The 22,346-nt window shown below is 38.2% G+C and overlaps 1 protein-coding gene across 2 annotated transcripts in view; it reads right to left on the reverse strand.

Moving 5' to 3' along the window:
• The window catches only part of DICER1 (dicer 1, ribonuclease III), a 77,033-nt gene that overhangs the window by 13,147 nt on the left and 41,540 nt on the right, over nucleotides 1-22,346 (reverse strand). For both annotated transcript variants that reach the window (XM_003787017.2, XM_023511528.1), the window contains 14 exons: nucleotides 19,735-19,867; nucleotides 18,232-18,474; nucleotides 17,545-17,708; nucleotides 14,391-14,523; nucleotides 13,237-13,312; nucleotides 12,478-12,617; nucleotides 9,040-9,219; nucleotides 8,270-8,483; nucleotides 7,917-8,070; nucleotides 7,120-7,302; nucleotides 6,662-6,767; nucleotides 6,075-6,250; nucleotides 4,293-5,073; nucleotides 555-710 (listed from right to left, as the gene is read on the reverse strand). In XM_003787017.2, coding sequence (XP_003787065.1) covers nucleotides 555-710; nucleotides 4,293-5,073; nucleotides 6,075-6,250; nucleotides 6,662-6,767; nucleotides 7,120-7,302; nucleotides 7,917-8,070; nucleotides 8,270-8,483; nucleotides 9,040-9,219; nucleotides 12,478-12,617; nucleotides 13,237-13,312; nucleotides 14,391-14,523; nucleotides 17,545-17,708; nucleotides 18,232-18,474; nucleotides 19,735-19,867 — 2,839 coding nt within the window. The remainder of the gene's footprint in view (nucleotides 1-554; nucleotides 711-4,292; nucleotides 5,074-6,074; nucleotides 6,251-6,661; nucleotides 6,768-7,119; nucleotides 7,303-7,916; nucleotides 8,071-8,269; nucleotides 8,484-9,039; nucleotides 9,220-12,477; nucleotides 12,618-13,236; nucleotides 13,313-14,390; nucleotides 14,524-17,544; nucleotides 17,709-18,231; nucleotides 18,475-19,734; nucleotides 19,868-22,346) is intronic.

Genomic DNA, 22,346 nt, shown 5'->3' on the forward strand with positions numbered 1-22,346 from the left:
CAAAATGAAGCAGATGTTGCTAGCTAGCATTTGGGGTAGGTCTTATGTCACTGACAAGATTTAAAGTATTTCCAAAAAACTACAACCTATATCTATGATGATGGTTTGCTTTTTTTCTTTAAGTTTACAGGACGAAAAATAGGCCTAACTGGCAAGACCCTGACCTGAAAATGCAAGATTTTATTGAAATTAATTATTTCACAGACAGACTAGAGAGCATACGTCACTGAAAAGTCATTTCACTGAGGATCTAGGGTAAACTATAATACAAAATAGCAAAGTGAATGTTATGTAAGGCGTTTTGCTTTTGTAAAATCAAAAAAATCACACACCCTTCTACCTTTGAAAAAGGAAGATCATAAAAATAGAAACTGTCCTCCATCAAAATTAGAACATTATTTCTGAATTCAAGGAAAACTCTATACAAAGGAATTAATTCAATATGTCAAGTATTTACTCTATCATAAACACACCCAGGGAAAGGAAACAAAAAACAAATAGCACAAAACTCTCTGGCTCACCAAAAATAAACCTTCCTGTTACCCAAAACTTACCATTTCATCTTTTTCCCATTTATCTGTGTTACTTTTGTCTTGATTTACTATATAACCAGGAGGAAGCCAATTCACAGGGGGATCAAATATTGACACCACCATGCGGCTGGGCAGTCCCTTCTTTTTTCCCAGGCGGTATAGATTACAGTTGCTGACCTTTAGCAGAAAATATTTATAAGACACTTATCCATAAATGATCACCGTTGGAATTTATACAAAGCATATTAACATACCCTTAGCTAAATGGCTTCATCGTCAATTGTAAGGCCTGTATCCTATCTATTCATAATAGGAAAAGAATATTAAATTCTCAAGTGTTCTGTATCTTTTAGTGTGGTTAAAAAATTCTAAACATGAAACACAGAGCACAAAAAAAGAATGTATATAAATATGTAAATTTCTTATGAGTCAGAAGAAACAGTTCAGACAATTTCAAAGTTTTGAAAACACAACCTGATAATATAAAATGCAAACTGCTAATAGGAATTATCAGACTAGAAAAGAATCTATATAAAAATTCAAGAGGTCACAATATTTTCAAAGAAATATAGGGGGTGGAAATGCCATTAACTCTAGCTACAAAATAAAAATTGGCACTGAACAAGCCAGAACAATTTTATTCTCCTAGAATCTAAGCCACAATGTGATTTCAATTGTAGTGGTTCTTAAATATTATTTCTTTGTTTTGGAGACATTTCAAGACATTTCTATTCAGCTATGTTAAAATGAAGCGAAAGGTTTTTGTTTATTTACATCAGTAAAACAGCTTTATTGTCTACCCTCTGGTCTATTTGCTTTTCCTAATGCCTCTATCTTCTTTCTAATTTGCACAAATCACTGGATTTCTGTATAGTTTTTACTTGGAAATTGGGATTAGAACTGTCATTCTTTTTTTCCTTTGCTAAAACCTGAGTTCCTTATTACTGAAGTACTTAGTACTTCATGAACCCTTTTTCCATGTAACTCAAATACTCTTTAACAAGCACCCACCAGTGAAAGGCACTTGGTCAGAGAACCCAAGGGAACCAAGTCAGCAAAACAGAGGGGCCGTCCTAGCAAATGGCACAGGCTGGTCGGGAAAGGGAAAGTACGAAGGACACTCCCTCTGCATGGAAGTACTCTCCCATGTTGCCCCAAACCTACAAGCTGAAGTAAGTGCTAGTTTCCCTTTCCATGGGATCAGAACATATCACCACAACAGCCAAGTGGAGAATAAAGGACAAACGGGACCTACAGGGGAGGAATATCACATTCAAAGTGGATAGAAAATTGTCAGCAGGAGAGAAAAGGAAGAAAGAATTAAGAAAGGACTCAGCGATGGGGCAATATTCAGGACAAGCTAAATTCAACAGGCAGGCAGGGGTGCAAGCACTCTGAGAGAAGGAATCAGGGAGCAAATCCCAGAGCAATTACAGGGCTGGGGGTGTGAGTCTGCACTCCCAGCCAGCAGGGGGGCTTCAGCCTGCCTGGGATCCCATCCCCATCTAGGGGATGGGCACGCTGAAAGGGACTGGATGCCCGGCAAGGAGTGATCATTCCTTCTATAGGAAATAGGAGTCATAGGTTTCTGAGCAGACGAATAGATGAATTTCTGCAATATAAACTCATTTCTTTTTTATTACCTAATAAAATATACTATTTCTTACTTCACATTCATTCTATGCCTCTGATATTTTCTTCCTGAAACCACCCCTCAGAAATTTCACCCATTCTCAGAGCTTCAGTTATCCTCCTGGGAAGACAATTCTCCAAAACCCTATCTGAAGCCCACCTTCTCAATTATCCGAGCATTTCACTGACCATTTCCACTTCCTATTCCATGATATCCAAAACCCCCAACCCTAACTGCCACATCTCTACCTACCCACCCTCACCACTGTCCTGTTGCTAGGACTGGATCTCCCGTTAGCCTCAAGATGATGTGGGGAGATGGCAGAAGAGAATGGTCAGGGGTGTGGCCTCCACGGAACAAGCTAGATGAGTACAGAAGCACTAATGAGACTCGGGAAGCCCAAGTCTCCTCAGCGGTAGAATGGCGATGTGTTAGATGTGTTAGTTCCCTTTCAGAAGCTCGGGGAGAAGATTAAATGAGATAACATTTGGAAAATGCTCAGCGCAGCGTCTGATGCGACAGAGTGCTGTCTGAAGCAGCTGGTGTAACATACAGGGCAAGACCCCTAAAACTAGACTGGGTTCAATCCCAGCTGTGCCACTTTCTCGCCATGTGGCCTTGGACAAGCTAACCAACCTCTCCTGCCTCACTGTCCTCACCCATAACATAGGGATGATAAAATTATAATAAAAATTAAATTAGGTTAATACATGTAAAGTGACTAATTATCACTTTTTTTGAAATTAACACTGACCTCGGTCCCCTTCTTACCACCACAACCCCAGTTCTATCTCACTCTCTGTTTCTGCTGTTGGTTTGGTTTTGCTTTCAACCCATACTACACTCTGCTGAGTAATCATTTTAAGCTACCACTTTATTAATATTAACAGTCCTTTGCTCAAACTTCCTTCAACAGCGGCTATGATATTCAAAACATGTTCCAACTCCTTAGCCTAGCACCCAAGGCCTTCCATGATACAGCTTTACCCCACGTGCAATTTCAAGCCTTATCTATTGTTATTTCCACACTTGCAGCTGCTGCCATAGCCTAGTCACTGAGTGCTAACATGTCTGCCACTTGTCCATTCTGTTTGTGCACTGCAAACTCACTGCCTCTATTAATGACCTCCCTGATTCACAAGTGACACTCCTCCCTTCTGAGAGCAGAAGTGTCATTTGTCAAGGAGGCTCATATTGTCCTATCACATCTTTTTATTAAAATCATCATTTAAATATTGTACCTTCATACTTTTCTTCCCTCAGTGTTTTTTTTTTTTTTTTAGAGACAAAGTCTCACTTTGTTGCCCTTGGTAGAGTGCCGTGGCCTCACATCTTACAACAACCTCCAGCTCTTGGACTTAGGCAATTCTTTTGCCTCAGCCTCCTGAGTAGCTGGGACCATAGGTACCTGCCACAATGCCTGGCTATTTTTTGTTGTTGTTGTAGTTTGGCCGGGCTGGGCTTGAACCTGCCACCCTCAGTATATGGAGCCAGCGCCCTACTCACTGAGCCACAGGTGCCACCCTCTTTCCTCTATCTTAATTCCACATCTAAGTTTAAGAGTGTGCCCTCCTTTTGGCCTATCAAGTGATTACTACAAAACTCTGTACACTGGAGAGTAACTGAGCTGTGTGAAGTCTGTTGTTACTCTTTCCCTTTCCTGACTTTCCAAAACCTTAAAGAGAAGATCATGCATGAGAGACCTATGTCTTACTCATATCTGCATGCCTTAGAAGCTGAAACAATACCCTCTCAAGTAAATGTTTAACTCCCCTATGGCAGAAGTTTCTTGAATGGCTACTTTGCGTATTTCTTTATATCCCCCTCAGGATCTAGAAGTGTACACACCTGCACAGTTTCACTTGAACTGAATCTCTATTAATAAATGAGGCACACACAGATCAGCTAAGCCCCCAAACCTGAGTGTGTCATCAGTGTAAAGCAGATCCACATCAACCATCCAACAGTTCTGCCACAGGCTTCGGCTGGCCCGAGAAGGATGATGAACAGCTGCGCTTGGCCGCCACACCAATCTCTGCAGGGAATTCTTTACCATCCTTTCACATTATCCAACTTGCAGGAACACTCAATAATTACCTGCTCAAAATAAAAGAATCCTATCTTACCTTTTTGCTTCTCATATAGGAAAGGCGGCCCTCGTGAGCATCAGGGTAAGTGCAAAATAGATATGTGGTGATGGCATGCTTTAAAAAGGAGTCACCAAGCATTTCAAGTCGCTCCAAGTTAAATCCATCACTTGCATTTGACAGAGTCAAAGCCTGAAGAATAAGTCCAGGATTGGGGCCAAGAGTCCTCGAGGAGTACCCAGCAGAAGGGCTCTGCTCAGAATCCATCCTGTCCTTGAGCACTTTAACAGCGTCTGTCGTACCAGGCATTACAACCATCGTGGGACTTGCATCTGAGGTAGATTTGTTAGCATTTCCATCAAGGTATTTATTACTCAGAAGAGTACATTCATCGCTGGGCTTGGGCTGGTTCTCATAATTGTATAAATTCTGAATGGGATATGAGGTAGTTGGTTGTACAGGTATTTCCTGCTTGTAATTCAGCTGATTTCCTTGGCAAAAGTCTCTGTTAGCTAAATCACAACTGCCATTGGCAAGATTTTTATTGTAAGAAAGACCATTAATTGCTGTAAGATCTGTTGAAACTTCAATTTGGAGCTTACCAGGTGACTCACTGAGTAATGTTCTGCAGTTCACAGACATTTGGTCGTGATTTTCTAGAGAAGAGGTTCTATTAGCACCTTGACGTGCAGCATGTTCAGGGACTACAGTTGTGCTGTGCTTACAGTAATTATCATTTTCAGCTGAAGAGGAGTTGGAACTTGAGATGAAAGATTTGCTATCGATAGATTTCTTCCACCCAAAGTCTAAGTTAGGGTATCTGCAAAGATATTTTTAAAACTTTCATCAGATCCTTCAAAAGGGCTAGACTCAGAGCAATAGCAATTTGAATTTAAAATAAAATTTTAAAATAAATTTGAATTTAAGTTGATTGAATTTAAAATAAAAATCCCTAAAAATACACTCCTACTTTAGAAGTGAAACAAGTTTTGAAGCCAGACATTACAATTATTTTGTATTCTGGTCAATGTAAGTTATAGAGCAGGACATGGTTTACGCTAGTGCTTTAATCCCTTACCTTAGAGCAGAAGCAATTAAGAAATCATGAAGCTTGAAAACAGCCTGTAGGACCTGGAGCCACAAGCTCCATGGGCTGGAATCCCAGGCATTCCAATTGATTAGCTGACTCATTTGGGGCAACTTATATACTGCTGTGCCTCAGTGTCTGCACTTAAAAATGGGGCTACTAATTCCTACTTCATAAGATCGTCCTAATGATTAAATGAGCTAATACAGAGTATACAGCATTTAAACTAAGTACTCTATAAATACTATAGTTATTACAATTAGAAGGTTCCTTCAGTCTTGGTATTGCCTGGATAATCAAAATTAATTTGAGTAAACCAACAATTTTTTTAGAATGCAGAGACTACTAGTGGGAAGAAGTTAGTGAAGACAAAAAATATGCTGAGGCAACTGTTTTCTAATATATGCTATTTGGTTTTTTAAAAAGAGAAAGAAGCCTTAAAACGCTGGCCCATTATCAAAGAATTATTTTCCTTCTCAGCTCCACTGTCCCACTGATGTGGGAATGATTATTTTTGGCCTTAGGAGCTCATCTCCGTCTCAGAATTGACAAGACCATAGGATTCACTGACCCAACTTACAGGTTTTCACTTAGGAAATATCTAATGCATTTATTTCACATATTACACATCCATGTTTTCATTTTAATTGTTTAAGATTTTATATAAAACTACAATTTTAATTCTATTCTTTGGCAGAGCTTTGTTTTTTTCCCTGATAATTGCACGGGCATACCTAAAATCTGCAGGAAGTGATCTGACTCCCACACCAGCATCGCTGGCTGTCTGGGCTCTTAGCTCCTCTGCAGTCAAAAGGCAGTGAAGGCGATAAAGGATGCTGGGGAGACAAACTGCTTTTCTCCACAGTGATGCTGGAATTGGATGGATAGCACAGAGTTCTGGAACCAGTATCTTTGAGTAAGGAGAAAATAGATAAATAGAAAACACACATACAAAAGAACAAAAATTTAAAAAATAAAAGACCAATTTCACTATTGGATAAAGAAAATCATAAATGCTAGTAAAATCTAATTTTTTTAAAGACTTGTGAAAATAATCCCTTAGCCCAATGGGATTTTATCCTAAGATTTAAGAGGATGATTTCATGATTCTCAATGGATCAAAAGTAAAAGAGTAAAACCCTAAATATTTTATCAAAAAAGAACACAGAAATAAAATTGAACACATAATATTGATTAAAATAAAGCAAAAAATCTAAGAATTGGATAACTTCCGAAAAGATTCACAAATCATTTAGTTAATGTGACAATATAAAAATCAAACTTAAATATTAAGTTACGATAGTAACACTTAATGCGTTACCTGTTTATTCTGCAGACTTTCCCATTTGGCTTTCCTTTTCTCAGCACTGCTTAGAGGAAGAGCTTTCCCCTTCTGATTCAAATGTCGAGGTGTCAAAAGATTAAGTCTGTAAAAGTTCCAAAATAATTTTACCAAACAGATAAAATTGGTACCACACTCTCATAGCGGTTCTCCAACTTCAGTGTGCCTACAAACCACCTGAAGAGCCCATTTAGACTGCAGGCTCCATGGGGAGTGGAGGGAAATGAAGCTGGGGTGGTTATCGTGGACTAGGCCAGCAGTCAGCAGTAAACTGCAGGCTCCAGGGTCATTATCTCCTGGGAAAGTCTGTGTGCAAAGGATCCCGATTTTAGTAACCCGTAGGTGGGCAGGGCAGACAGCGAACTTTGGCATGTGTCCAGCATGTCTGGAAAGCATGCTGCAAGTGCAATCTGAATGTCACTGCTGAAGCTTCTTACCTTGAAGATGTGTGGTCCACATCTAGCAGTGGCTGGTTGAGATTGGTCAGGTCAAGGTTATACTTTGTTTTATAATATTCTGCAAAAGTTTCATATTCAGGGGAAGGAAATTTACTGAGGGGGGTAAGATCAGTGTACACATCAGCTACATAAAATCGATGAGGCTGATCAAAATTGCGGTATCTACAAAAGAAAAAATCATTTGCTTTTTGGTTGAAATCAACTACCCTTAAAACACAACTATTTTTAATTTAGAAACAAATTATCATTAAGAATTTGAAAGATTAAAAATAACACTAATGAAAACTTCAATTACAAAGAATATACTTCAAGTGTATTCGATAAAGAACTATTTTTATCAAGTAAAAACTGACTATTGCCTGTTCTTTATTATTCTTTAAGTATCTATATTTTGATAACACATGAAGCTAAGTGGCACCTTAAAGTATCTGTTTCATCAATATAAATAGTATAAAAATTTATAATGTCCAAATTATTGAATACTTTGTACCTTACTAATTCTAAACATAAGAGACACTTGCCACATAAACTGTATTACTGCATCATCTATTACAGTGATAGTCCTGATGACTTACATTTAAAATATGGCTTCTAGGTATCAAAAAAAAAAAAAATCAAAGAAAGATTGAATTACTTCTTTGAAAATGCATGTATTTAATTTTACTCCCCTAAAACTCTACTCCCTAAAGTCACAGCCCACTTATATTTCTGGGTGAACAGGCTTATCTTTTGAAATAAAGAATCACCTCTATTTTCCTATCCATTTAATCACCTACCTAGGAATGATAACTGCATCTTGGTAATCTTCTAATTTAAAAACAAAAGGTGTTTCTTTTGAATACTTTGTGCTGGGAATGCCTATGCGAGCTTCAGATTTTTCAATATCTTCCATGAACTTAAAGTCAATATCCAAAGTGCTGGAGTCATTAACTTAGGGGGAAAAAGACTGATTAGCTTATTAAAACATAAAACAGAAAAGAGTCTTAAGCTACATATTTGTATATGGGTCTAATTTAGAATTATCAAAGTAAGAATTTTTTTTAGTACACACAGTAAACTGTCAACCAACACTTCCATCTGTAGCTATTATAATAAATGAACAGTACTTTAAAGTCTAGGTCCTTCTTACCAACATTAAGAGGTAGAACACAGTATGCTGAATCAGCGTCTGTAGGTTTAAACTCTAGTGCAGGTTTTTCAAGCCGAAGAATATGAGAGAATATATACTGGTGAAGTCTTGTAATCAACTCAAGCATTTGTAGTGACAACGTGAAACCAGATTTCTTCAACTCAATGGATATGGTAACCTCTCCAGAGCGTGTATACACAGGAAAGTGTGGAATCTTAGCAAAGAAAAAAAAAGCACTACCCAAAGTTACCAATTATTTTATTCCATTACAGTTAAGTTCAGAAGGAATGATGCTTTCTGTTAAGGCAGTGGTTCTCAACCTTCCTAATGCTGCGACCCTTTAATACAGTTCCTGTGGGTCACGACCCACAGGTTGAGAACTGCTGTAAGGGAAGAGAAAAGACACTTCAGTCTTTATGAAACACACTGAAGTAACAAAAGGTATGGCCTTTTCCCCTTTCCCCTTTTAAAACAAGATTTTTTTTTTTTTTGAGAGAGAGAGTCTATGTCACCCCTGGTAGAGTGCTGTGCATCACAGCTCACAGCAACCTCAAACTATTGGGCTTAAGCAATTCTCCTGCCTCAGCCTCCCAAGTAGCTGGGAACACAGGTGCCCACCACAAGGCCTGGCTATTTTTTTGTTGTAGATGTCATTGATACTTACCTGGCCCGGGCTGGGTTTGAACCCGCCACCCTCAGTGCATGTGGTCAGTGCCATAACCACTAACACAAGATATTTTTAACATAACAGTCATTTATGAATTACCTACCTGAGGTATAGGTTTGGCTGTGAGTATTCCAAAGCATCTTGTGGTATCTTCAGGGGGATAGAGCTTCCGCCTTCTAAAGTTGAGTTCATCAGGCAAAGGAGTAGTTAAAACCATTCCTATCACATACAGGTAACAGGGCTGATCAGGTTTGGGATAACTATCCCTCAAACACTCTGGAATCTAGAATTGGGGAAAAAAAATTAAGCATCATGCTCACATATATTAGTTTTCTTACTGACATTTGGAAAAGAGCCTCATTCCTGGCTTTACTAAAAGCTTAGGAGACAAAGCTAAGAAAACACGTAGGGCATGAGACCATCTAATTACTTAACCCTCTTGGGGAAATCAGCATATCTCAGGCCTGGGCTGCTGATAGTGGCCCATGTTCACGTACATCATAATGTACTTTTGACTATAAAGCTAATGTCAAAATTATATAAACCAATCACACACTGCAGGGTCTTTTTAAAAAATATTATTCATTTGATTTACTGCTTTTAACAAGAAAACTCTTTTTTGTTAGGCTTTTTAAATATTCTCTACTCATTGTAGAGTATTAAAAAACAAAGTAGATAAAGCTTTAGAAATTATACATAATCCTGTCACTCAAAGATAACCATGAATGCTTTTTGATATGCTATATAATTTCCCAGAGTTTCATCTATATATAAACACACATACACTTCATACCTTTGACTACACACAGAATCAGAAAACACTGGTGTCAGAAAAACAGAAGGAAAGAGAAGGGTAGGCCGAGGGAAGGTAGAAAGAGAAGGAGGGAGGAAAAAAACCTGCTTTTTATCCCCCGTTACTACAATGAGAATATCTTTCAGGGTCAAAATAAATTAATATAATTTTAATTGACTACTTCATTACATAAGAATAAATTCAGATTATTACTAAGTTTTCAATATTAACACAATCCTTCAGATTAAGGTCTTGCAATTTCTTTTTTTTTTTTTGAGACAGAACCTCAAGCTGTCCCCCTGGGTAGAGCACTGTAGCATCATAGTTCACAGCAACCTCCAACTCCTGGGCTCAAGCGAGTCTCCTGCCTCCACCTCCCAAGTAGCTGGGACCACAGGCGCCAGCCACAATGCCTGGCTATTTTTTTTGGTTGCAGCCATCATTGTTGTTTGGTGGGCCCAGGCTGGATTTGAACCCGCCACCTTAGGGGTATGTGCCTGGTGCCTTAGCCACTCAAGCCACAGGTGCCGAGCCAGGTCTTACAATTTCTGAAGTTCAATGACAAATAATTGCTCTGTAGTTAAATGATAAAGAAATAGGGCCGTGCCCGTGGCTCAGTGAGTAGGGCGCCGGCCTCATGTACCAAGGGTGGCGGGTTCAAACCCGGCCCAGGCCAAATTGCAAGGAAAAATAGCTGGGCATTGTGGTGAACACCTGTAGTTCCAGCTACTCGGGAGGCTGAGGCAGAAGAATCACCTAAGCCCAGGAGTTGGAGGTTGCTATGAGCTGTGACTCCACAGCACTCTACTGAGGGCAATAAAGTGAGACTCTGTCTCTTAAAAAAAAAAAAAAAATGATAGAGAAATACTGGCTGGGGTAGCACCTATGGCTCAAAGGAGCAGGGCACTGGCCCCATATGCCGGAGGTAGCAGGCTCAAACCCAGCCCCGGCCAAAACAAAACAAAACAAACAAACAAAAGAAATACTGGCCAAGAGACAGTTGAGATTAGTAGAATATCAGATAAACAAAATGCAAGGTAGACTACGCTTTTCAGAACAGTTATCATTAGTGGACTTTATTATATATATAAAACTAGTCCAATTGGGAAACTGGATATGAGAGAAAAAGCACTGAAAGAAAATGAGTAATATTTATGATAAAAAAAAAAAAAGATGATTTTGAATCCTGAAATGTTTAGCTGGGTATAAATTTTTTTAAAGTAAAAACTTGGTGAACTACAAAAAGCACCACACATGTAGTCTAAAAATAAAGTACAGTAGTCCCTCCCTATCCAAGGTTTTGCTTTCTGTGGTTTCAGTTACCACAATCATGGTCCAAAAATGGAAGAGTACAGTACATGACAATATTTTGAGAGAGACCATATTCACATAACTTTGTTATTACAGTATATTGTTATAATTTTTCTAGTATTGTTATTCTCTTACTGTGCCTAATTTATAAATTAAACTTTATCTTAAGTATGTATATATGTAAATATAGAAAAAAAAACAGTATATACAGCAACCCTCACTTAACATAGTAGATAGGGCCTTAGAAACTATGGCTCTAAGCAAAATGACGCAGAACGATACCTAATTGATATAAACAAAAGTTCCTATAGCATATGTCTGGTCACAAAAATATCACCAAATTTCTAAATAAAGTCCAAAACATTCCTAATATCAGACGTTGAAATTAATTTGTATTAAGCTTTCTATACAATTAAGAATGGTTTATAAAAACAAGATAATTATTTACCTACTTATTCTAGTGGGTGGCAGGTGACCAGAGCCTATCTTGGGAGCTTGGGGAACAAGGCAGGCACCAGCCAGACAGGATACCATTCTATAACTGGGCACACTTTACCCACCTTCGCACTCACTCGTACAATGCAAACAACGTGTACGTAACATAGATATGCCAGCGAACCTAACTGTGCACAGCTCTGGGATGTGGGAGGAAACTGGAAGTCCCAGAGAAAACTCAAGCACACAGGGAGAAGGGGCCATCTCTACCTAGGTGCTGGTTCCAGCTGGGAATCAATTTTTGTTCCTCAACATTATCATGAAACAACAGTGAGCTACCAGAGGACCTATTGTCAGAGTTTGATACTATTCGTGATTTCCACCAAAGATCTTACAATATTCCCCTAAGGATCGGGGGGACTGCTATACACAGCAAAATCTTACTTTTATTTGGGTTCTTATGTGATGAAAATAGTAACAGATATATTAAAAATAAACACATCAGTCATGTATGACTATAATTAGAAGTCAGATCAGAGACACTGTAGCCCGCATCCTAACTCTTGAGAGACATTGGGCTTCCACCTGCCAGTGTACCTGCCATCTCGACAGCTCATCTTCTCACCTATTTTGCTAAATTCTCTTTTGTCTTAGCCAAAAAAAAAAAAAAAATTAATAAAGCAAGAATCATATCACTAAGATGAATGAAATAAAGAATGTCTCTTCAAGTCAAATAATCTCATTCTGGATAGACTCTGACAGATGGATCCTTTGAGAAGAAAAACAAAAGCAACATTTGAAGTGGAAAGAACACACAGTGTACATAGAAAAAGTAAAAGGGCTGATCAGAGAGAAGCTGTGAATTGGAGAAATGAGCCAAGATCCAGAGTTGGCCGGATTATAAGAGTCTGGGAAGTCAACCAAGGAGAGGAAGCTAATTTTGATGCAGCAGAGAATAAGGCAGAAAGTCTAGATTTTTTATTGGTTCTAACCAATACTAACTGCTTTTGGGTAGCACTGCCTTCGTTTTGTAGACCCTGGTCTTCCTGGAACACTGGTCTCCTCTTCATCATGTAAATCAAGCTCTTCTTCATATTTAACAGTTTCTTTCCCAACTGGCATCAAATGGTCATCCAGTTCACCTAAGAAATTTAAGAAGAATTAACATAATCCAGATTTTGCCTCTCTCGTTAATTAGAAAAGAATCTAGAATCTAAAACAACACTATGTTAGGAAGCAACTGGGAAAGGACAACTAAAGCATCTTTGCCTTTGATAACGTCAAGGTAATCATACAGAATATTTCAGGCGTTCCTGTATGTAACAGGAGCAGGATTGCAAATTCTGCTCTAAGAATGAAAACGTCTGAATAGGACATCAGCACATACTACTCCTATAGGCCATAGAAAATGTGTCTTCCTGTTTGAAAACACATTAACTTCTATACCAGTATAGACTAATTTGAGAGATGGACACATTAAAACAAATGTTCATTCATAATTAAACTGTTATGAGAAAACTTATTTATAGGGAGTCAATAAAGAAAGCAAATAAATTACAGTTGTTTGCATTAAGTTGTGGGGGGAAAAGAGGTCCCACACATTGAAGAATCTTCAAGATATAACAATTATATATTCACCAAAGCATACCAAGAACATCAAGTTCACAGCTCTACAAAATTCTCAGTCCTCAACATGCCTTTTTATTTTTTACAATGTTTGTAATTTATTTTCATTTGTATGTGCTCTTCAAATTTCCTTACCAATTTTGTGCAGTTTTTCACAGCAAATGAGAGCTACAACTCTTTCGGCCAACCTGATACAGCTCATTGGTGGACCCTGAAAATTACAAAAACCTGTCCATTATATACACATGAAACATCTACAAAACCTCTGCCCCAACATCTTTAAAGTTCAATTTACCAAAACAAAGATTTTTATTTTAAAAAATGCTAGCAAATTTTTAAAAACTCTAATCTCCCTTTTGAAATATTCATCTTTAAAGAACTGTGATGAATAAAAATTCATAATTAGGCTCGGCACCTGTAGCACAGTGGTTATGGCGCCAGCCACATACACAGAGGCTAGCGAGCCCAGGCCAGCTAAACAACAATGACAACTGCAGCAACAAATAGCCGGGCGTTGGGACAGGCACCTGTAGTCCCAACTACAAGGGAGGCTGAGGCAAGAGAATCACTTAAGCCCCAGAGTTTGAGGTTGCTGTGAGCTGTGACATCACAGCGCTCTACTGAGGATGACACAGTGAGAGACTGCCTCAAAAAAAAAAAAAAAAAAAATTTAATAATTAAAACTTTGCAATTTTGATGAATTTAAATTTCAATAAGATTTTAAAGTATCTTATTTTCACTAATCTACAAATATGTAGCAAAAAAGCCTCAGAAATAACAAGATATGACTATAATATAGATTAATAGAGCTAAACAGCTTTTTATGTGCAAGAGAAATGAGTCATCTCGGAATATGTGGAAATCAATACTGGGACCAAGAATAGTGGTTACAAAGGACAGATTTTTAAGTCCTCAACTAGAGTAGCCCAACTACATTTAATGAATTTTGTGTCACTGTAAGTATCAAAGCTACAACTGAATGATTCTTTTAGAAATGTATACATTTCACAACCAGTAACAGATTCCTTAAAAAATAAAAAAGTACATACACATTAACACCTTGGAGGAAATTTCAGAGGTCACCTAATCCAATTCTAAGAGTTTGCAAGTTAAACAGTCTATGAAAAATTTGAACATGCAGCTGACTACAAAAGAGATTCATAAATCTACTTTTTAAAGTAAATCTTAAATCAATTTCAGCCACGACTTTGTTTTAGACAAACTAAAAAAAAAAAATCCACTAAGAATATATTTTAAAAGATACAATCATGTTTTTTTTCTAAACTTACAATAATGGAGGCTCGAAGAGGTGAGTTAATTGGCAGATAAAGAGTTGAATAAAATGTACCATCAGGCAACTCCCGGGTTCTACATTTAGGAGCTAGATGAGTAAACGGATCACTTGGTAATCTAGCACAGTATCTGTGAAGAAAAAGAAATTCTGAAGCTGAATGTACAACGGAGAAAAAAGATGGAAAAATCTGTGTTGATATTCACGACCTAAAGTTTGATTTCTTATATCCCTCTTCCTTTCTACTAGCTTGGTATGTGGAATTTTAATATCACTGCTTCAAACTTTCAGTAAGATTTCAGAACAGTGCTAACAGAACTTTCTGCAAAGATGTTCTGTATTTGTAAAGTCCAACAGGGCAGTGGCTGCTGAGCACTTGAAACAAGTGCAACTAGGAAACAGTTTATTTTTATTTTTATTGTATTTTGAACTTATTAAAAAGCTAATGTGTCTAGTGTTACTATAATAAACAATCCACAAACTATTGTTCTGGATCCATTGAAAGAATATACTGCGAGTGTTTGTTCCTTAATCATCTTACATTTGCCAGCAACTACTTGGGTATATGTAAAGAAGGCATCAGAAGAGGCAGAAGACGTCAGAGGCCAGTCCACTGGACACAAGGCAGGCATGAGAACAAGAAGCTCAGGGAGCAACAGCACCAGGAGAGAGCAGGAGTGGGGAAGGAAGTGAGCACAGGAAAGCCGAGCCTTCCAGAGCTACTTCCATAACAGGAGCAAAATTACAGTTATGAGCCTACCAAGAAAGGAAGACACTGGGACAGAACCCACGAGAGGAGGGCAGTGGAATGGGCCGCAGCCCTGACAGGTTAGAGCCTGTGTAGTCTGGGCACCCAGCCACGGTGACAGCCCTGCAGAGGAGGACAGATGACTGCATAGGGCAGTGCCTGTGGCTCAAAGGAGTAGGGTGCCGGCCCCATATACCAGAGGTGGCGGGTTCAAACCCAGGCCCGGCCAAAAACTGCCAAAAAAAGAATGACTGCATACAGGAAGCCTGAACATATAAGCAAATGTTTTGAGGACAACAGGAATAAGACTTCTCACTACTGCAGAAGAGAGGTACAAAGATGGAAAAGAGGAAATCTAAAACGAACCCTCTAGTGTCACACAGAAAGTAGAAGTATCAAAAGGTAGTCAGACATAGAAATAAATATGTAAACATGTATGTGAATGTATATAAATGTAAACAAAACATGCAACAGAAATAAATTTTGTAGCTCTTTCCACTGGCAGTAGCAATACCCAGTGGCAATGAGTATAACTAGTGTCTAGATCTTGTTTCTAACCACAACTCGTTCTCCACTGAAAGGAATCAGAACCTCTTGGAGAAATAGCCAACATCAAGGACAGGGAAGAGAAGGTATATGAGCTGGGTCTAGACCAGCAGTTCTCAATCTGTGGGTCAGGACCCCTTTGTAACAATTAAAATACATCGCGGCATTAGGAAGGTTGAGAACCACTGGTCTAGACTATACTGTGCCATAAAGTAAGGGCATGTTCAAAGAGTAATGACATGTTAAAAAGACAAAGCAGCTAGCTTTCAGGGATTCCACTGGTCAAATATGAGACAATTTTAACATCAAAATAAGTAACAATGCTAATAAGATTACAACCCAACAGGTGTTCATAAATTTACAGAGACAAAAAATAATAGAGAAAACGGTACAATGGCAACTAATAAACAGAGAAAGAATAATGAATTAGAAAATCACCATTTAGTAGCCATCATAATAATGAATTCAAATTCAAATTCAAATCAACAAATACACTAATACACAATACTAAAATATTCATTAGTGCAGCGGTTCTCAACCTGTGGGTCGCGACCCCTTTGGGGTTGAATGTCCTTTTCAAAGGGGTTGCCTAAGACCATCCTGTATATCAGATATTTATGTTACGATTCATGACAGCAGCAAAATTACAGTTATGAAGTAGCAACAAAAATAATTTTATGGTTGGGGTCACCAACATGAGAAACTGTATTAAAGGGTTGCACCATTAGGAAGGTTGAGAACCACTGCATTAGTGAATCAACAAATACACTAATGAGTCCAACTAGGGAAGAAGAATATTACATATTATATAGTTTCAAAGTGTCTCTGCATGAAATATTTATGGATTATAAATGAGATAAAAGGTAACTTTATAGTAGAGAAGACTAGCAGACCTTACTCAAGTGATCTAAGTCACCACCAGTAATGGCACAAAATCAACATGGTGGGCTGCCCAATAAGGTAGGACAGGAAGAACAGAGCATCACTTCAGTGAGGTGCTGGCCAAAAACGTATGACCTGGGTCTGATCGTGAGAAAATATCAGATAAACCCAAACTGAAAGACTACAAAATGACTGAACCTCATGTTCCAAAGTTTCAGGGTCATCAAAGTCAAGGAAAAACTGAAGAGTGGCTTCAGATTGGAGCAGACCAGGGAGCTGTGACAACAGGACACACCTCCTACCCGTGACCCTGGAGTGGATCTTTTGGGTACAAAGAACATTCTTGTGAAACTTGAACAGGTATCCCTGGGTGGAGGACCTATGGGAGTTCCTTGTAGTGTTCTTTGAACATTTTTAAGTTCAAAGTTCTTTCAAAAAAAGGTTTAAAAAAAGTTTAAAAATCCTTTACATTCACTTCTTTATTTTGCCTTTGAATAAAAATTATCCGATATACAATCTAAGTATGTATCTGCTTTTCTTAGCTCTTAGAAATGTTATTATGAGCTCAGGACAAAGCAATTTAGAATGTACTCAAAAACACAAATTAATTTATCATAATCTTACCTTATTGCTAAGGGAAAATTCAACCTTACCCAAAGTTCATGGCACAAAACAACAAATTTCAAGATTCAGGAAAAAATTCAAATGATAAAATTAGAAAGCTAATTAAAATCAGCATACCTTCATTATGCCAGCCTTGTCAATGAGTATTAAACATTTATTACCCTACAATACATTGTTTTTCCCTTTTGACAAAAAGAATGAATTAAAAAAAAAAAGCAATTTTTCTTTCACCAAAATATCACAATTAATGAAAAAATCAGTGACTGAAAAATATAAACACAATACAACACTTACAGATTCGGACTTCAATCCTGCCACACAGGTTTTCCAGGCAAATGCTCTGATGTCATACCTGTTAATATGTCCAATGGCCGTGTTGATTGTGACCCGTGGACCACCATCATCAGGCCTCAACACGTATGGAGGGAAAATGTCGTCATCATCATCATCATCCACAACAGGATCAATGTCCGTCTCACCAGTTTCCACTGACTTGGAACATTTGTTTCTCAAGATCTGGACATTTTAAAAACAGAACTTAGGATGAGAACAAATGTCTTCCTTGCCATATGTGAGCTGTCTTCCTCTGTACCTGGAGAAAGGGCTCTCTTGACATGAAATAGCTCTCTCCCAAACAGACATATTCCAAAGTCACCTGTTCAGAAAAATTCTCCCAGGGACCCCCTCCAGCTCCAGTCACATGGAGCCACTCACCACACATGATCTACACGTGACAGTCTTTCGTGAGTCTAACTACCAGGTCATCATTTCCTAGTCACTCCACGACTTTAGTAATCAACAGTCACTATTCTGTGAACATTTTGAGCACACTTTCCCAGTTATCCTTCTCCACTAATCCGTGTGATCATTTTCACTGCTATTTTACTGTGACCTTTTAAACTCTGGAAAATACTGCTGGGTCCTTGTAACCATTCTCAACTTCCTTATAATGTATACCCCTTTCTGTCAATGAAACCTTCTGTCTAGCTCTATGCACATAAAGAATAACACAGATGCCACAGTACTATCTTGACCTTACCTTTTCAATAGCTTTGTAGGTTTTAAGATCTTCTTCAAAACTTTTTATTTTATCTGTATCTGCTAACATTATGTAATTTGAGATTGGTGCCCTAGCTCTTCCTTTAGATTGAACATAGGATCGATACTCCGTGGGCAAATCAAAACGAACCACCAAGTTGCATTTTGGTATGTCAACGCCCTCTTCTACAATACTTGTTGCAATAAGCAGATTGGTCTCGTGTGCTCGAAATTTCCTAAGAACCTGAAAGAAAAAAAAAAAAAAAAACAGCCAAGAAAAGCAATTCTAAGAAAATCTCCAAAGAAAACAATATGGTGAAAATAAACGACAGCTGTCATTTCTGACACCTACTCTGTCCATGTTAAATCTTTAAAGCCAGGCTAAAAAAGATAACACTAACATACAAAACTCAAAATACACGAACAAAGAAACTTGGATTCAATGATAGTTTTCAACTGAACATGATTTGAAAACCAAAGTGGCTGTCCACTTCACAGAAGTATGCTATGTCACACATCACAAAGTCTTCAGGTTGAAGGGACTGGCTTCTTTAATGACCACAAATGGATCTAACTCAGTGGCCAAGAAGTCCACTTCTGGAGGTCAGCTGATAATCCAACCCACCCTAATGATATCTTAAGTCTGCCAGACTATGCAAACATTCTTCCAAAAACATCAAAACTATCATTAAAACTGACTAACTGGTTTGGAATTAAGGGCATTACTATTTTCTGGCATCTTGAGAAATTTTTTATTTAATCAGTCAGAGTAGATTAAAACAAAGTGAGAACTTTTTACACATGAGATTTAAAATCATGTCACCCCCCAATCGAAGATAAATTAAATGATAATATAAGCTGGTTTCCAAACAGTGGGATCTATCAGGCTGGCTCCTGGACACTCTTAGCTTATAAAATTATCAAAAAGTTATGATGTAGAAGATGCCTTCACCAGAAATGATCCTAATTTTAAATTCAATACTAAACTTTAAGTAAGTTTTTGCTTGTATTAGGTTTTAGCATCTTTGACAATACTATTTCTTACACTAAGACCTTAAAAAGCATGAAAAAAATGCAAGGAAAAAAAAATTCTACAAAAATTTAGTGTTAAGTTTTTTAAGAAGTGGAAAAGAAAAAAAAAAGAAAAGGAAACACCTTCCAGGAAAAAATCTCCCTTTGTTGCTTCATTGCCACATGGAGCCAACAGAAATTATGATTGTACATGTGCTTTGTTTTTATAGTTGTGTGACATCGATCAATAAAGGTAAATGAACTGGTTGAGGACAATGAAGACAAAAAACTGATTTCCCGGACAGCTATTCTAATTCTGAGCATATAATATAAAAGCACTATGAGGCTACATCCGAGGAGACAGCCTGTCTATATATGAACAAGTATTATATATTACCAAAGAGTGCTGGGGAACTCAGGAGAAAGGGAGTTCCTATGGGCAGTCCGCCTGCAGAGTTCTGAAAATTGTTACTGTGCTATTATTTTAAGTTACCTCTTCCTGTTTTCTGAATTCTGCTTCCATCTGTTTGTTACGAGGCTGATTCTTTCCAATGCCATGTCCAGTTATAAAATTGCTGCTGATATAAGCCAGCTCTGGATCTTGTTTGCCAGCTTCCTTTATCAATCTAGGAAAATAACACATATGTGGAAGTTAAGCATTTCTGAGAGAAAATAAACTTTTGTTTGTAAAAACTCCTTTAAAACGAAAATACATGTAGGTTTTGCCAAAATAACAAAAAGAATCTTGGCTGTTTTGTTTTTTTTCACCTAGCCCAAACAGAAATTACTCTCATACTTCGTGACACAGATCTTTTGAAAACCAAGTACTTACAATTCAAAAATACAAGGCTGGTTTATACTGACAAATGAAGTGGTCACATTACCTCCAATTGCAAATCTGGCGATGAAGACTTAATAGAAATGTGGCCCTTGATGAGATTGAGCTAGTCAGAGAGAAACATGGGGCCTTAGACATCTTGGCTTCAGGACCAGACTTCCAGTGAACAAAGCTTCACGCCCTTCTCTAGATGACACATAGCTTCAGTGGCAGGCCTGCTCCTTCCTCTATGGCTACACTTATACAGGACAGGGAACAGCAAGCCTAACACCAAAGGAAGCCTCCTGCCCCCATATGTCACAAAAGGGTTCCAGCTGTGTGTGAAAAAGAAGAATTGCTATTTCTTTTCCTTTTGCCTCACAACCCTGCATCACTAGAAGCAGAGCTCTTGGGGGAAACATACCATGTCATCTCAATTCTCAATACTTTCTGGTCCCCAGCCATTGACCCAAGTTCTACACAGCAGAGCACTAGCATACAATGGCAAAGAGCTCCCCACACCATCCTGCCATGAAAGAAGAGAGACTCTGGGCTCTGTCCCTCTTCCTGCCTACTCGGTCAGTACTAACCCAGAGCGCTAGTAACCAAACGCTGGCCTTCTAGCCAAGAAATGGCCAAGAGCTCCAGGATGGGATCACATTACATGGGTGCAGAAGGTTAACAGTTAGTGTTGCCATTACAGCTATTTTGGAAATATTCACATTCAAAAACTCAGCACACAGGATAAATGGTTCCACACCTGACATAAGTGATTCCATATGCTTCTTCTAAAGTCATACTTTATAGTCTAAATTCCTAATAGAGAATTGCATTAAGTCAAATCATTCTTTTTCTTAAAATATGAAACAGACTAATATCAAAGAGCTAGAAGAAACCTTGAGTAGTCAACTAGAATATCTGCTATTCCCAACCAGCAGAATGACTGTATGTCTAACAGTTCAAGTGCTTAAAATGTCCAGAATCAGAAATTCCCCCATTATGTTCCAAGGTTTATGTAACTATTATAATAAACTTGTGAGGGCAGCAACAGAAAGCAGTGTTACATGCAAATAAACAGCATGCCTCAAAGTCCAAATTATGAAGTAAATTACCTTAGCAATACTATATACTTCTAAATTTTAGTTGACATATATAAGCATCAATCTGCATGTACCAGAGATAAAGAATGAATTTCAAGTTACTCCTAATTACTCCTAATATTTTACTTTGGCAAAATTATCAATCTGGCAAACCAATTGGCTAAGAAATGGAAGGATTAACAGTCACTTTATTTCTCCTTCATGAAACTCACATCAAAACTGCAGAGAACAGAAGAGACAAAATGCACAATATAATCCCTTATAACCAGTAATTTAATCACTACACATCTATGCTGATACTGTTTAAAGAAAAAAAATGTATTTCTCTACTTGATGAATGTAAGGGACCTCTTAACCGCGTGCCCATGACCAAGCTTCAGGGGAAACAAACAAGTGTTTGGTGTCCTCAGTAAGTGACTAACACAGACAGCTTAAAAATGTCCCAACACCACAGACTAGGTAAAACAAAGTTTTGTTTTATTTTTATACTGAGTTTATATGAGTTATACGAGCCGGCTACTGACAGCTAACAGCCCCCAGTGGCCACAGTTGAAGCAAAGTGAGCAACCAAATAAATAACACAGTATTGGATTATATAACTCAAAGTGAAAAATAAACAGGAGTTCACACCGACAGAAATACATCATTCAGTTCATAAATATAAAAAGATAGGCAAATAAATAGGATAAAAGAGGTAAGTTTTCCTTATAAGGAATTCCCCATAATGTGTGTAGATACACCATTCTTTGTAAGTAGAGATTAATCCTCTCTCCCCGGACAGCTAGACTTTGAGACTGGCATCCAAAGGACAGAGAAGGAAAAGGGCAAAGTGGTAACTTCACAGCGGAGGAAGCTGGCAAACACTATCATGACCAAATGACGAAGTTTAACATCACCGCGGATGCTTCGTGTCAACAGTCCCCGATGTGACAGGAGGGGAAGGGAACTTTACCTCTGTGGTATTTTTCTAAATCCAGTAACCCTGGTCTAATCCTGAGAAAAACATCAGACAAACTCGAATGGAGGGCACTCTACAAGATACCTGACCAAGGCTCCTAGAGGTCGTCAAAAACGAGGGAAGACTGAGAAACTGCAGCAGACCAAAGGAGACAGGGACACAGGACAAGTAAAGGCAATATGGCATCTTGGTTATAAAGAGGACATAGTGGGGAAGCTGGCAAAACGCAA

Source organism: Otolemur garnettii, unplaced genomic scaffold (genome assembly GCF_000181295.1).
Source record: "Otolemur garnettii isolate 467f Iridium unplaced genomic scaffold, OtoGar3 scaffold00020, whole genome shotgun sequence".
Classification (NCBI taxonomy): domain Eukaryota; kingdom Metazoa; phylum Chordata; class Mammalia; order Primates; family Galagidae; genus Otolemur; species Otolemur garnettii.